Source organism: Ornithodoros turicata, chromosome 1 (assembly GCF_037126465.1).
Source record: "Ornithodoros turicata isolate Travis chromosome 1, ASM3712646v1, whole genome shotgun sequence".
Lineage (NCBI taxonomy): Eukaryota > Metazoa > Arthropoda > Arachnida > Ixodida > Argasidae > Ornithodoros > Ornithodoros turicata.
In genome coordinates, this window is record NC_088201.1 from 185,006,980 (window position 1) to 185,024,227 (window position 17,248).

Sequence of the window (17,248 nt, forward strand, 5' to 3'; positions counted from 1 at the left end):
CCTGCTAACCTGTAATTAGATGTTAAGTGAAGAGCCTCCGGGCCATACAGTACATGATAGTCTTGCTCGTTTTATTATTATTTTAGCATCATTTTCATATATGTTCGGTATTACTCAGGTATAACATACATTGTTACCTTGTGTTTTTCGGAGCCCTGTCAAGAGGAGTCTCAACAGCACATCTTACGGACGACAACAATGCTTCTATATCTTAAATCGACGTGCACTTAGGATATGAGAACATCTCTGGTGTTGTGTGTGCGTGGTGCTGTGTTGTGCTGCGTATGTCTACGTCGGTCGAGCTACGCATAGAAGTTCGGCTAAGTGGTCTACAAATGCTTCCTCTATAGAACTTGAGTCCGAGGTACTGGCACAGCCAAAAGCGGTTTAGTTGATGCTGACTGCTGCGAATCGACAACCTGTAACTATATCTTGTGAATGCAGAGAATCTGGACGGTTTTTGCAAGCGATGTTGCCGTCCATTCTTAGCCTTAATGCTTTGGCAGCCGTTGTGAAATCTTATTGAACCGGTAAGATTTATAATGACAGAAGGTGCCGTCATTTCTGGTCTAGGCTAGTAGGTGAGGAAGCATAATAAGCAAAATGCATAAACAGACAAAAACACAAGACAGAGAATCAAAAGGTTATATCTCTTGCGTTGCCTCTTTGTGCACTTTTCTTATTAGTATTAGGGCAATATTCTTACAAGGGGGAACTTACAGTGGCACGCGGACTTGTCTTAACCAGCAAAGCGCGTTTCATCGTTCACTGATAGACAGCTGGACACGTGATTGGGATGATCCACTATCCTGGTGGTACATTTGATTACTTGTTTTTGCATGTTTCCAACGTTGCTCTGAATGAGATGGCGTGATAACAGTGATAAATCACACATGGACAGATAGAAGATGCAGCACATCTCAGTCTACCAAGATTCGGATGCCACTCGCAGAACGTCAGGCTCCTGAAAACGTCCGCGCGCCAATCTCTCACTATCACGAAGTCCAACCAAGCCATGTACAGGTACGTTATGCAAAGCTTAAGTCTAAGTCATTTTCCCCGCCCAGTAAACCAGAAATATCCTAGGTACGTCCCACAAAGGTCGCACACATCGCACATATCCGCCACGTCTATGCGACGTTACCTGTACGTCCACAATGTGACTTTGAAAAGTGCCTTACTTTGTATATCCCTGGGACATCTGGTAGACGTAAAAAGAAGGGAGCAATCGCGCGTTATTTTTCGGAGTCATCTACGACACGTGACCGTTAGTGGCATGACGTAAGCAAACGGGGAAAATTTTGGGGTTTACTACGTTATTTACCAAGCAATCACACTATAGGCGGTAGCTTGAGTTAAAAACAAGATAGCTGCTAGGATGGGGTGTCAGGAACGTTCGCAGGTATAAGCTGACGTGGTTCGCAGACTCACAAATTAACTGTAAAGACGTTGTCACCGTTGCAAATGTGATACGCCACGCTACACATGACGAACGTACTCCGACAATTTGTATTTCAGTATATGCTCGCTCTGGTATCTCTTCAAATCCGCGTACGCGGTGGAGGGGCCAAAAAGGGAGCTTGCGTCTGATATGGTGAAAGGCGGGAGCACATTTATTAACCTGTGGTCTGCATTGGTCTTGGATTAGGGCCGAAAGGTCGCTCTGCACCCCTCCACAAGCGGGGTGTGCTGCCACAAGTAGATGCCTTTTTGTTTAAGTACTGTCAGAATTTATTTGTTACAGCAATGAATAGCTACCAATTTCAAATTGATTCAACGCAAAAATAGCATGAATTTTGAAATATCCCCGGAACATCCAAATATCCAAAATAGACATCTATGCGACGGTTCTGTGATGTGAAAACAGTAGGAATCTGGCAGTCGCATGGATGTACTTTCTACGTAAACGGGCTCTCTGTGAAGCTCCCATGGATGTCCTAACATCCAATTTGCGATATCGCCAGGATGTACCTGGGATATATATGGTTTACTGGGCTATTATGTGAACATCTAGCATCGCAGTATCAGAGCCCTGCGCACAGTGTGCAGCACTACGTGAACCAGTTCACGCCACACTATGAAGTGGATCAGGACGTGGACCTATCTGCAGCTGAGTGCAGTGAGTTCCTTATATGGGCAGATCAAGAAAGGGGGGGGGGGGGGGGTCCGCCAGCGAAGCACGTGTCATCGGGTGGTGATAGACAGCTGCAAAACGAGATTGAGATGTCTATCACCACCCGATGACACGTGCTTCGCTGGTTATGGTAAGTCTGCAGGCCACTGAATGTAACATGACTTCTTACCAGATCTTTCATGGCACTCGTGTGTTTCTGTGGTTTGGACAAGTCTTTCGTTGGAGTGGGGTCCAACCTGCCCCTGTTCGTACATGTTTGCTGTGGTTCCCGCGCTCATCTGCTTCTCATATTCGTTATACGTGTCTGTATGATGGAGTGCTGCATGAGAATTGCTTTACACACCTCCCTATACTGCAGACTAGCAATATACCTAGCTATGCCATAAAATGCATACCGAGCTCTCCTTGGCAGCCGTGTCTGTAGCATTCTTGATCCGATGTCGGCGAGAGATGCTTGATGGTACCATCCTCACCTCCAGACCGCCCTAGTGTTTGCTGTACTGCATCATCAATTCCTGCAGGTCAATTAAACACAATGTGAAGTCAGAAATCGTGGAGGGGGTCAGGATATCCTGACCTCCCCACCTTTCTTGATCTGCCCATGTAGGGAACTCACTGCACTCAGCTGCAGATAGGTCCACATCCTGATCCACTTGATAGTGTGGCGTGAACTGGTTCACGTAGTACTTCCCACCGTGCGCGGGGCTCTGATACTGCGATGCTAGATGCTCACATAATAGCGAAAATGACTTAGACTTAAGCTTTGCATTAATTACCTGTACATGGCGAGGATATTTCTGTTCCCGGACATTCGCATGTAAGTTGAACTTCGTGATAGTTATAGATTGGCGCGCGGACGTTTTCAGGAGCCTGACGTTCTGCGAGTGGCATCCGAATCTTGGTAGGCTGAGATGTGCTGCATCTTCTATCTGTCCATGTGTGATATATCACTGTTATCACGCCATCTCACTCAGAGCAATGTTGGAAACATGCAAAAACAAGAAATCAAATGTACCACGGCTGCTGTCATGCAGTTGCTCTTTGATGGCGCCACGAAGGTGAAGTATCGGTACAGCACTAGGTTTCAAGCGTTTCCGTTGTCCTTGATGCACGATGGCGTCCGGAGTGAAGCGGCGGCAGCAGACAGCTTGCGTATCCGTCGTCCGCCAGTATCAACGGTTAATTGCCTTTTCCCATCGTCGACGCAGTCTTGCCTCTTTCGGGAATGTGAAAAGCGATACTCCGTCCAAATGTGAACAAGTGATCCCGTAAACACAGCACGTATTCACCGTATTCGAGCGAACAAGACCCAAAAGACGCAGCCAAATGCATGGGGTATTCCGCACTGTTTACCCTTCTAAGCTGCGCAGGTGGTGCAGTCGGCTCCCCAACTAATAGGAGCACGCCATGCATGCGTCCACGTCATTGTACTCTCTCGCCCTCTTCTCATGCGCAGAGACCAACATGCGTATACAACGTATTTGATTGTGCATTAAATGCTAACATTTATCGAAACACTTCCAGGAGAAGGCTTGCAAAGTTGAGACTACCACACATTAGTAAGTGTTTAATTAAAATTTGAACAGGTGTTGCAATTTACGAACATAGTTGTAGAGAGTGTAATTTTCACAATACGCAAGCTTTAGCTCGCTGACTTGGTAAACAAAGGTTTTCAGAAGTCTTTCGCGATGACAGAGAATCTAATCTAATCGAAGAGTTTGATACTTTTTATTGTTATGATATCGATATGACTTTCGATGTCGATCGCAAGGCTTCAAGGGGCGTCACACAGTATGCCGAAGAAGGGCATTTGACTTCAGGAAGCCCATCATCTCCAATCAACTCATCTGGGCTAGCAGCGAGAAAGCTACGCGTTCTGTCCACAAAAAGACCGCCTCGCTTCACTGACATCCCTTCGTATTTTTCTAGGTGAGCAATGGCAAGAGTCTCGTAGGTTCTTCCATGTCGCAGTGAAGGGGCATCTACGGCTTTGTACAGTATGCCCTTGACAACTCCAGCACGGCTTGTAGACGGAAGCATCCTGCACACCCGGCCGAAGAACGACGCAGTGAGCCTTTTGCGTCTCTCTTGTTGCCACCGGACGCTCAGCGACTGCTGTACAGTCCCTTACAAAAGTTGGCTTCTCCTTTCTATAGAATTCCTAACCTCATTTTATACACTGTATCTATATCCACTGCTACTTTCTATCCCCTTGATCTACAGAAGCTGTATAGAAGTCATTTTAACAAGCTATGATTTTTCTAACCAGTGCTGGTTTCTACTTTCTATACTCGAGTTGTATAAACATTCTACACACTTTCTACAGACACATGTATATACACAGCTTTTTGATACGTTCTGTATATACACATGTCTGTAAGAAGTGTATAGAAATACACAATGTCTATACATGGATCGTTATTGCGAGTAAGACAGGAAAACCCGTGATCGCGTGGCACTGCGTATGCTTTATTTTCTATGGACCTAGTGAGTGCTTCAAACCAAAGAAACACAGACGTTATGTTAATGGTGAATTAATATTCTAAGCTACTCCATACTTCACCGTTGTTTCTTTCTGTAATTGAGATAATCTCAGACACGTCACCCTTTGATTTGACTAAAAAGGCGAACAAGGCTCTCGGATTCGCGGAAGCTTTCAAAATAAGCACTATATGTATAGTATCTGTTCTTACTTAGGGATAAAGCGCCACTTCCTTTCTAGGTGCGCTTTTTCAACTTCGGAGCCCTAGTACCTTCCCTTCCTTTCTTTTTTTTTGTTTTAAATATATTATCCGTTATTGGAAGTCAGGGAAACCAACGAAGAAAAGTGGCGGGAGAAAATGAAATGTGTGGTGGCAGAGGTTGACAAAGAAAGAAAAAGGTATGTCAGAAGGAAAAATTCTGGTTTCTACTGGAAAACCCGTGGTTTTGGGAGTAATTCTTTTGCAAGTAGTTAGGATCTCTATCACATTCTATAGAAATTGTATAGACAGTGGATAAGTCTTTTTTGTCAGAAATCATTGCGATTTTTAATACAGGCTGCGTGCCTACTATGTATAGAGAGCCTAAAATATGCGTGTATAGACTGTCCATTCGTGAAATAAATAGACGTTCTATAGAATGTGGTGTGCCAATTATCAGTTCAGCGTCTATTCAAATGTGTTAACAACGTGTATAGGATCTCTATAGACAGACTAAAAATTCGTAGGTGTCTTGTTTATAGAATGACTCTAGACGGTAGAAAACTTTTTGTAAGGGCGTGTCCTACTGGAGCTGCACTCAATCTTTTCGATATACATCCCAGGATACGGAGAGGCAGAGAGCAGGGCACTGTGCATGCTAGAGTCTCTGTCAACAATCACACAGTTGTACTTGACGCCATACATCGAAACGCTGCAGCAGAAGCCTTCCACAACAGCTGCTCTTTACATGCTGTGAGAGCTGTACGACCTGTTCTTGTAACGCATGTGCTTGCTTGGTGGCTTACAAAGATTTTCTGCCCGAGTGCAGTTGTCACACAACTTGTTCTTGACAGCGAGGTACAGAACATTCTTTGTCCTGAAGCTCACGTTGACAGCCTACAGGAGACAACGGAGGAACCGCTGCATAAAGGAAACAGAAGCGCACAGAAGAACTTACCACGCCCGAAAGCGAATCGTATTTTCTTTCATAGGATCGCATGGCTCATGCCCCGCCCGCAACGACAGGGATAAGTGGGTACCCGTCCTCGTCAGCGTCGCCTTGCTGCCGTGCAATCTCTGCTTCTTCCTTCGCAGCCTGTTCCATCATCATCCACGCTGCCTGTTGAATGTCATTTGCCAGCTGGTTTTGATACTTGGCAAACGTTCCGCCGCACAAAGCTTAGTAAGGGCCGCATACCCAGCCCCAATGAATAGCACCCCGGAAAAAGCTGCTGTGTTTACGTCCATACGATCGCACGTACTATCTGGTGAGCACTCAGTATCTACAATGACCTTCAGCAAGCACATTTTGCATTGCAGCGTAATTTCGCTCGAGAATCATTTGTGCTCTCTGATGTTATCTCCATGTCTGCAAGTGTGCAGTTGAAACGACCGTGGATTGCTATTGATTGAAATCTGTTGAACAGGTACACAAAGTCCACAATTCCTCGCCCTTCAACAATACAGGGTCCGTTTCTGGACGTTCCTGCACACACGTCTTCTTTACTGTCGCTTGAGCTGGCTCTCGATGAAAGAGATTGGTGAGTCAGGTACCGCTGAGAGATTATCCAGATGGCTTCACTTGTAGACGTTCAGGGCTTGTTCTTTCCGTCTCTTCCGTTTTACGCAGACAGGTTTGTTCCTACCGATTTCGAAAAACCGTGGCTGTCGAGGTAAAGCACAACCACGGAAAGAAGGGTTCCGAGATAACGAGCGGCAGGCGCGTCCACCCTGCGTTTATTATCACATGCCGAAAGGCAGATTGTGACAAATTATCCGGTTTTTCTATCTTGCGCAAATTTCTGTGGCATGCAGACAAGTGGCACCACCGCGCACAGCCAAAATACTAGCGGGTCAGCATCGGCTAACCACTGCTCACAAGAATCCGTATAGCAACCCTGTGCCTCGACGTAAACAAAATCAGGGCATATCGATTTTAGACACATCTTTCTAGTACTTGATGGGATTAAAATGCTCACCCCAGGTCTGTTTATATTGTGTTGCCGCATTATGGCCTTCGTCGCTTATGCGCCAGGAAAACCTGAATCATCCCCATCAACCAGGTCTGTTTATTTTGTGACCGGCACACAAAATACGAGGAAACGCGAAACGCAATTTCTGACATCTGCGGAAAAAAAATCCAAAATTTCCAAAATAAGAGATACATTCCTGGCACCATTAAGTACTAGAACCCGTTGAGATATTCCATTCAAGACTTATTTTACGGAGTTATACGGCTTGAAAAATGCAAGATGAATGCCATTGCAGCAGAATGGTGTTGCACGCCTTTAAAATTCTACTTCTGGGTGTCACTGGCGCTGGTCATCGACAAAACTTTGGTGTGACTTGCGGGCACTTGATCGATTTTCAGTGTCGAGAAATATTCTGAAAAGAAATCTGAAATGTGCCAAGTCAGCGCTACTTTTTTTTTTTTTTCATTCGTTTGTTGTTGTCTTTCGTTGCGCTTTTCTTGTCCGAAACGGAAAGGGCATTTCGCTTTCTCAACCAATTTCAACAGAAGACACATTACCCTACTGCAATAAAAATTGCTGGGGAAAATTTTCTTTGCGCAAAATCTCGACCGCGTCAAAAACTCCTTCACTGTTGAATACTGTGGAAAGAAACAACGAGTATCCCCTACAGTTCCCTCTTCCATGCTTCTGCTGATAGTGGCAGCAAGGTCGAAACGACGCAGATATCTGAAGCCAGTGGGGAGGTTACAAGAAAAGCCGTGTCACCGGGTGCTTTGTCTTTTCGACTTTTTTGCTTTTCTTTTTGCGTTTGCATAACTTGACGGAGGACTGCCCGGCCCTTCACTTCTTCTGTTAATCGTACAAAGATTTCCCGGTTTCCTTTTACCATTACCCCGTATCGCGGGTGTTTTGTGATGCCATGGGATCAGGCCTCGAGTCATGCTGTTTCTCTATGTATTCAGTTTGGAAGAAATATCGATTCGATTCAAAACTAAATATATATTTCCGTATTCGATTCGGAACACAGTTATGCACCGCGAGATCCGAAATATTCTAATATTCACGCAGCCAAAATATATTTGACAATGTATGATTTGACCGTAAGTCCTTCAAGGATGTATAGCTCTGCATTTCACTCTTCACCGGAGCGGATAGAAGCGGTGGTGCACTTTCTCGTTCTTCATTCTAATACGCTCGTGCCAGTGGGCGGGTCGCGCACACACTGATTTTGATCGGGACTGACCTAGACCCAACTTCAGTTGCCGGGAAAGGGAAACACTTGTCTTGAAATTCGGAAGTTGAAAACTCCTCCCCGCGCGATGTCATCATTTGAACGTGGTACTGCTTTGACGAGTCTAGCACCCCTGGCTAACAAATCTAACCTACAGACGTTTTCACGAGAAAAAAAAAACGCACCAGCTTGTTGAAAGTGTGATTGTCTCGATGTGTCCTGCGCTACTCTGTCACGTTGTTGCTTTATTACGTTTATTATGTTTAGGTAGCTTTCACGCTTGTCTGTTCACTCGCTGTTTCACGAAGATCCCCAGCTTTATACTTCGCAAACGGCTAACGCTATATCGAAAGCGTTCTTTTTGGTTTAATATCCCTGAGACATGGGTGAAAACCTGAGTAGTGAGGACCTGACGTGCATATAAAAAAAATACATTGACACTTGGTCTTTCATTCTTTTTTTTTTTCAGTGACTATTTATTCTTGGTTTTCGTATTTTATGTGCGGAGGAGCGGAGTACTACAATCTATCGCTCAGCTGTCCGCTCTCAATTGCGTGATCATCAACTTGCGTCACACATGGGGCAGACGGAAGATAAGAAGCACCCGCAAGAGGTATATCTTATTCATCCTCCCTCTCTACTTGACTCGGCACTACTCGTGGTGCATTCCATATCATCCCACCATCTGACCTACTTAATGACAGCACCGGGAGTGCTGTGTACCAGACTGAAAGAGTGGGAGAAGAAATACCCGAGCGTTACTGTTACTGTGCCCCGTAACCTGTTACCTCCCCTGTATGGACAAAGCAGATGACCACTAACTGAGAGCAAGGTAGCTGTGTGGAAAATGGGTTTAACGTGCCTCAAAAGAAGTAGCTGGCGTATCAATAGTAAGACGCTTGACACGGCGATACCACAAGGACTGGAAGGAATATTGCTGAAATAGCTGAAGAGAACTCAGATATAAACTCTACTGCGTAATAATTTGCACACTGATAACTAAAAAACTGCAGTACATTTCTCCGAGGCATTTGAAACAGGAAAGGGAACAGAGCGCGCTTGCTACAGGTTCCCGACATGTATAGCTACGTAACGAACATCTGCAACACAATTTGTGTTGAGTGACACGATGCGCGGTGATGTATTGTGCAAACTGACAGCGATAATCTAACCCGAATTAAACGGAGACACGTTCGGCTGTTGCACGTCCGGCATCTTCTAAAAGCTGCGCCACTGTATTATTACCGAAAGGTTATATCGGATCTGGCAAAAGCCATGTTGAATGCATCCTGTCTAGGGGAGAGTATTTTGTGTACTGAGCGTGAAGCTGCGGACCGTAGAAGTGCACATTAATCCAGAAAATGATGGTGGTCGTTATTATGCTTTGCTTGCTCTGGGGTGCTGCAGTTGCAAAGGGGAACGGGAGTAAGTACGTCATTTTTTTTTTACCTTTACCAAATAGAATCGTTGAAACGAATTTTGCTTAGTTATACAATATGTGAGCCCAGTTTCCGTGATGGTGGTAGCTGCAATATTCTAGTACTCAGCGATTTGTCTCTCCATTGCATGCTACCATCTCCATGGCAGCATGTATCTTGAGCGAATCGTGCAACTTTAGAAGGTCTGAGGAGAATCCAGGGCAAACAGCCGATTCAAAATTGGGTACATTCCTGGTAAACTCGTTTGATACAAAAGCCGGCATGGTTGGGATAACCGGTTCCGACCTTGCAGGTCTTTGAACCAGATTTCTTTGTATTTCTTTGAGCTTTCGTCCCTCGAGTAAAACTGTTGAAAGTGCGATTCTCTCTGTGTATCGAATACGATGCGCTGCCCTAGCGAATCGAAGCGCTTGCATTAGCGCATACAATGCCACAACTCAATTGTCGCATTCATCTAAGCGCGGCTTACGATGCACATTGTCCGCATAACATGAGAGGACAGCTTTGATACAAGCGGGTCATCTACGCCATTAGTTCTAGCCTTTGCTTTCGCACTTTTGCAGTTAGAACCACGGTAAACCTTCCTGACGAGATTGCATTTCAAGTTTACGTCGCCTTCGACAACGTCCTGCACACCGCTTTCAGCAACGAAAGAGAGGCACAGAAGTACGCCGTCGTGTTCTTCAATGCGGTAAGCTACGGATTTCCATCCACAGTTCCGTTTTATATTTGGCGGAGAAGAGCCCCTTAAAGGTGTTGTGACACCAAGGTAACCGCGGTCGGTTTCGCAGTGCACGCATTGTTGTGTACGTAAGAGTATTGACGCAAAATTTACTTTTCTACATATCGTTGATCGCGAGATACAATCATCTGAGGAAAGTTCGGCTTCAAGCTCTGACGTTAGAGGAGCCAGCGCCTCATATATTCTTATTGGATCACGTAAGCACGTGACCACTCCCGCGACCGCCTCATTGCTGTGATGCACGACGTGATGTCATATCGGAATTAATTTTGGTATTCGCGACTTTTCTACATGTATCCTTGCGCTGTATTGCAAAATTTGATCGCAGGCTCAGAACGTTTGTAATGAGCGTATTCTGCATTCCCGGTGTAACATGTGTTCGTGTGTTACAACCTGTTTTAGTGGGAACGCATCGAACGCTTTCCCGACAACTTCGCTACCTTCACACACGCGGCCTTTGGGCCACCTCAAAAAACTAAAAATAAAACAATAAAAATTAATATTACTCAGTGCGCGCCAAAGGTTTCTCGCGATGTTTCCACTGCAAATATTCACACGTGTCTCAGAACTGCCCTATTCTGCGAAGGCGACAGCAGAGAAGTTCGGTGGAAGCCGCGCATGTAATAAGGATGCATGTGATTGATTTCTGCAATATTATAAACGAATGAAGAACACAAAGCGTAGAAGATACGGGCATCGGGACATGCTGTAACATGTAATAGTTGCGTAAATACGGGTGGAGGAACAGAGCGAAATTGGTGCTCGTCGTTCCCATCGCCTTTATGGCAGACGTATGGCATACGTTTGGTCTCCCCGCTGGCAAGGTCAAATATCCACATGAAGGAGCATCTTCAACACCGATGAGACAGGGACAAGAACACGCACAACAAGCAGATCTGCTTTACTAGCAACGAAGTAACAGATTACAACACAGGCATTTCTTTTATACTTGTAGAACATTTAAGAACATACGTGCGCATGATCAGCGCCTTCTTCTGGAAAACTGTCAACTTAGAGTTAACTTTTCCAGAAGAGTTTTTTTTTTTCTTTCCTTTTAACTTTTCCAGAGAAGAGAGACGATGATTGTAAGGTTGAACCCTATCGTTTTCATATGTCCGTTTTCTTTCACGTGACCTTGTTTCTTCTTCAAGTGTCATTCTTAGTGAAAAATTATGCACGTGTGTGTCAGAATGATTGAATTCTTGTGATTGTGTCGTCATTGAGTTATCTCCTCTCCCCTCCACAATGCCACTTAGGTGGAGCAGAAGGGTATTGTATATAAATAAAATAAAAATAAATAAGAGTCTTGTTGTTCGTGTTATCGTCCTTGTCTCCTGCTACTTGAAGATGCTCGCTCAGTAGCAACTACCGCACTTCGCAAGTGTGGTCAGTTTCATTCGCATGAGGGGTGATGTCTTGCAAACACCTCGAACGCGCTGTAGAGCTTTTCCATTAACATCTTGGCTATATAATGACGATAGAACTTTCAAGGTTATCTATTTATTAGACATACATACAATACGAAAATACCTTTCACTAGGGTACACAGCCGCCAATATGAGTAAGTTGGCTTCCTCTATGTAGATCACACCTTTTGTAGTACTGATGCACATTAGCGGGGACAACCTACATAAGCACTATACGTATCTGCGATTGAGATTTAACCGCAAAACCTTTATGGAAAGTGATCATCGGGCAGAGTGCGGTCCACAACACCATCCGCGCTGACAACCCGTTTTCTTTTCTTTTTTTCAATCACTCCATCACTCCCGTCGAATCCCCTCCCCCACACCGGACAGCTTACTCCGACCCAACACCCTTTTCTGTGATCGCGCGATTAGTTCCCCATGCAAAGAATACCCAGATGTACCTTTAAACTATTTGTGTTTACATAATTCAATCAACTCAGCATATCAAATTAAACGCTTTCAATACACATAAACAAGATACACGCTATAACAACATTCCCCTAACCCCAAACCAACCGCCGACTCGCTTACATCAGACACTTGCAACCCCAAGCAGCACACAATACCTATATTGGCTGGGCATCGGCGATACGGGTCCAATATGGGACCCCTCTTGCCAGGATTTCCCCATATTGGCTCAAACTTGGCAGTATGGGCCCCATATTGCCAAGTTTAAAGCAATATGGGGAAAATGTGTTCTTGAAAGGTTATTTCACTCGAGATGCAGTTGTAGACACACATGTTGGAACAATGTTCACTGCACTGCACTGCAATGCGTTACCCAGTAAGAACAACTAACCCCGCAACCGCCCAAGGTCCTCGTACAACTTCAAAAACCTAACCTAAACAACACAGTCGAATGATATCTATTACAAAATTGTCTCCAGACAATAAAATACAACATCGCACTGAAAGCTGGATTGAAAAACGAAAGATGTGCTATTAACGTAAGCACCACATCAACTTACCGCCACTGCAGACAGACGCAACGGTAGCATGCAAAAAGCTGCATGTTATAGGGCCAATTAATCCTGAGGAGTTTTGCCCGCGCAGTTACACGTATTCGCCTCCAGGTACAGTGCTGCAACGGAATCAAACGGACCTCTACTTCTGAGGGCGTATGAGTGCACCGGTACAGCATCAGACATAGCATTGTCACTGCTCGGTGGCAGCGGGAATAACTGACTTTCCTCGCATGACGGTGCTGAAGCCTCGGCGAGCGTCGCGTCCATCGTCGTCATTTCGGTCAGCGTGTTCGGCACCTCGACCTCGGCTGCATCGTTTGCATGGCCGTCAACTTCCTTTCCAGATCGCATTCGAGTTCTCGAATTTACGCTGGAGCTAAATTCGACCGATCCTTGGGCCAGCTTCAGCTTGACGATATGAACAATCTCGTCATCTCTCAATCTGATTCCTTTCAATCTTAGAGCGACATCCGATAAAATTTCGACAACTTCAAACGGACCCCTCCACTTCGGCGACAGTTTCTTAGCCAGACCCGTTCGCGCTGCAAATGTTCTAAGGTATACGGCATCCCCTATTTTGCATGGCCTCTCGCGGGTCTGTACTCCCTGACGCTCTCGTCGTGCGTGAGCAGCCGAGCTCAGCGCCTTCCGTGCTATTTCATGTGCCATCGCCAGGCGCTGTTCCAGCTCTACTCTGTAGTTTTCCAGAGTTCCGTAGTTCATTGTTGGCGAGAATACAGCGACGCTTGGGATGGTTGGGCTGCGGCCGTAGAGAAGGTAGAACGGAGTTTCCTTAGTTCCCTCGTGTACCGCCGTATTGTACGCGAACGATGCGTACGGAAGCCATTGATCCCAGTCCCGCTGATCATGAGCCACATAGTGAGATATTATGGTGCCGATGGTATGGTTTAGCCTTTCTACTGCACCGTTGCACTGGGGATGGTAAGCCATCGTCTGTAGCTTTTTGACACACAAAAGACTATATATCTCTCGCATCAACTCTGACGTCAAATTCGCTCCGCGATCAGTAAGCAGTTGTTGCGGTACGCCGTGACGAAGGACTATATCTTCCACGAATGCCCCAGCCACCGTTTCCGCTTTTTGATTCGGCATGGCAATCGCCTCAGCATAGGGTGATAAGTGGTCAATAAACATAAGGATATAGCGGTTGCCGCCACCACTCGTGGGTAACGGTCCCATTATATCCATGGCGGTGCGTTCGAAAGGGGTCCCCACCTCCTGGAATACCTGAAGCGGCGCCCGCTCCACATTCTTAGGGATTTTCATGAGGCAGCACGACACACACTTCGCGCAATACCCTTTGATGTCCCTTATCATTCCTTTCCAGAAATACAAGGCCCTTATCCGTGCCCTTGTTTTGCGAGCCCCCAAGTGCCCTGCATACGGCGCATCATGGAATGATTTAATAACGCTGGACACCAGCGCTCGCGGAACGACAACGCGCGTTAGCATGCCCTCCGGGTGGGACTTTGTACTCGACCTATGTTTAAAGGTCAGCTACGCCGATTTCCCGATGTGTTGAAACGGTTGTGATATTCAGAACGAGCACATCCAACTGCCCCCGAAACGCACCTTCGTTTCTCAATTTTGTCTTCCTATTACGAAAATTAATTCATCAAAGAAACCAAAACAAGCCATGGGCGCAGCCATTTTTGTGACGTAGATGGGATAAACCTGCTCCATCTACGTAGATAGAGAATCGTGCGTCTGATTGGATGAAAGCTGAGGCTTTCTCTGACTTCCCTGGCGTCTTCTCCCGTTTGCGAGGAAATCCAGTTATGGCCGCCGGCTACGATGAGTGTTTCGTCCGAGGTAATCCCGAGAACTATTGAACGATGGAAACAACAACCGCGAACTCATCTCAACATCATTTTCGGCGTGAAATTGTGATTATGTGCTCGAGAACTTCGCAGTTCAACCGTTCAGCTGCCATTCACGTCAACCCGTTTGCTGCTTTTACTACAAGTGCAGGAATGGGAGCGATTGACCAACAACGTGAGACTTGGTGATCGTTTGAGCATATACCGGCAGAGGACTGGTCTTCAAAGAAAGAAGGCCGTATTTCTGCCCATGCACATCGTGCGATTGCCAGGCTTGTTACACGAGATACATATATTGTGCAGCATCATAGCGCGACTGCAATGAACGACGTAGGAATGTATCGTGACCACTCGAACTGCATTCGTTGAACCATTCGTCGGTTATATGAAAGTGCTCATTAGAGTTGCCCCGAACAAAAAGTGTGAGATGTAGTTTTGTAGTGTGTTGTTGATCTCGTAGAGCGCATCGCGGCATGTAGGTCGAGAGGCCTTATACGTATTTTTTGCATGTTTACTTGAGTGTGCGCATTGTTCTATACCACACAGGCCATATTTCATTCATAATAGTTTCGCAAATAAACACGTACGGGTCGATCTCATATTGCTTTTGAGTTGGGCATAGTGTCTTCAGATCAGGGTATGTGCACCCTGTTTGCTGGGCCCAACAGATGTTATTAAGGGTAGTGCAACATTTCCCACTTGAACCATGCTAACATTGCCAGAATAAGGAACATTACACTGTGCTGTGTATTCCACACTCAGTTGTCTCGCGACGTATACCCCCAATTATTATACTGGGTACTCCACATGTTCAACCAGTCAGCACTTCCCATATCCTATTTTTTTTAAACATGTGCTTAAAATTGCACAACTGCCACTCAAGTAACTTTGCCACCAAATTAGTCAGTGACAAAAGGTATATGTACTTTATCACAAATTTAATAACCTTAGTGGAAATGGTTGATGGTGTCCTCTGCCTCGTACGGTGCACTTCATAGCAAAATACACAATAGTCCAAATGTTTTCCTTGTCCACAAATGCCCTGTCAAAGCTGAAAGACTCTTATCAAAATGGGGAAGCGGGCTTGCTTGTCCGGAGAAACAAATATGAAACTGCAGTGCTCAGTGTAAATAACTGCATGCTCAGCAACTAAGGCTGGTGATGCCGAAGACCTAATATTTCTAGGTTAAAAGGAACAAAGGAGAAAAGACCACTGCGGCATATTAATGTTGTTTCAAAAGTATAACACCACAAAATTTGTGAGAGTCAGTTGGTGGATTTAGTTACGTTGGTCACCTCCTGCACCAATTTTTAATAAGATTCAAATGCGTTGCTACCAACCAGGACCTAAGCCTGACCTATGATCTAATAATAATAATAGTATCTATCTATGACCTATATGGACCTTCACCACTAGTTCGGTCTAGGTTTCACACGTGGCTTCTAGTGAAATTCGAAGCTGCTCTGTAGAGCTGACAGGAGACTTGCAGAGTAGAGAATTTTTTTATTTATACTTTCCAAAGAACATGTAAAAAAACAATGTGCTGTACCAACTGTATTCAAAGAAATACAAATATACATTGTTTTAGCTATGTGCATATGACTGATGACACACAATGGGTGTCAAGGGTGAGAACACAAGAATACTACCACTGCAGGCACTGTCCTGAAATTCTAAGTCACCATTTGTCAGAAAGCAATGACCACGCACAGCCTAAGGATCATATTGAGCTTCTTCCATTATTCTTTTTATTGACAGCATGTTGGCTGCCATCCAGTCCATGAAAGTGACCCTTATCGTTGAAAGAACGGTTCAACAGCAAGCGAGCTGGTGATAGTGTCCATGATGGCGAGATCTGAAGAGGAGATACAAGAAGGGACATAAACACGCTATGTTGAGACATTGTGTATGTCCCTTCCTATCCCTCGTCTCAGGGTTTTTCGCTATGGACCTTCATGATGTTTCCTTTGGCAAACTTTACATATTTTTATGTAGAATTGTGGAGGTACAGCCAGGTGCTGTTAGCAAATCACACAGTACTTTTCTTGAATCAAGAATCCATAGAAGGTACACAGTCATCTTCAGCATTGCACACATCTATGGGACATGTTAATCACTTTGGAATGTCACAGACATGTCATGGAGGCCGGCACATGGTTAGTGGTGCTGAAGAGACAACTATTTGTCATAGTTTAAGCATAAAAAACAGTTTTGTCACCTGCATGTTGAGACAGATGTATCTCTACATACTTTGCCATGACACAAATATATGAAGCAACAAATGTACCCTCTACTTTATTGTGGTTATTAGTCAACACTGCCAAGAATGTGGGAACACCGTCTTGTACCACCTACACCCTTCAAAATGACCTTCACACACGACACACTGTAGGTCAACGAGACTCCAGAATGATGTCCTCTCCCTCCCCATTGGCTGAAAACATTTTTCTACTACTTTGCATAAGGGGAAGTTAGTACAAGAAACGCACATATTCCTTTTTTGAGCAAATAAGTATTCAGACCGTTACCATACTGTGGTAGGCCTGCAGTGCATTACATGGTACAGCACACACTGCAAAAAATTTCACCGTAGAACATGTCCCTCATTCTAATGACAGTCTTCTCCAGTTTTTCAAACTGCCGTTTCCCATAGTGCTTTATGGTATGACACAGTATTTCTAAATCTTTACTGTAGTTTACTGGTTGTAGCAGAAAAAAGAGACCACTGTTTCCGATCACAGGAAGCAAGCCATAAGTGCTATACGGAAACAG

At 45.1% G+C, this 17,248-nt stretch overlaps 1 protein-coding gene across 5 annotated transcripts in view; it reads left to right on the top strand.

Moving 5' to 3' along the window:
• The first annotated feature begins 9,293 nt into the window (after window positions 1–9,293).
• LOC135378868 (uncharacterized) overlaps window positions 9,294–17,248 on the top strand; it is a 50,633-nt gene continuing 42,678 nt past the window's right edge. For 2 of the 5 annotated variants that reach the window (XM_064612020.1, XM_064612022.1), the window contains exons 1-2: window positions 9,294–9,444; window positions 10,022–10,149. In XM_064612020.1, coding sequence (XP_064468090.1) covers window positions 9,381–9,444; window positions 10,022–10,149 — 192 coding nt within the window. In that variant the 5' untranslated portion in view covers window positions 9,294–9,380. Of the gene's footprint in view, window positions 9,449–10,021; window positions 10,150–17,248 lie in introns of all 5 variants that reach the window. The other 3 variants (XM_064612019.1, XM_064612018.1, XM_064612021.1) reach the window with 3 other exon arrangements.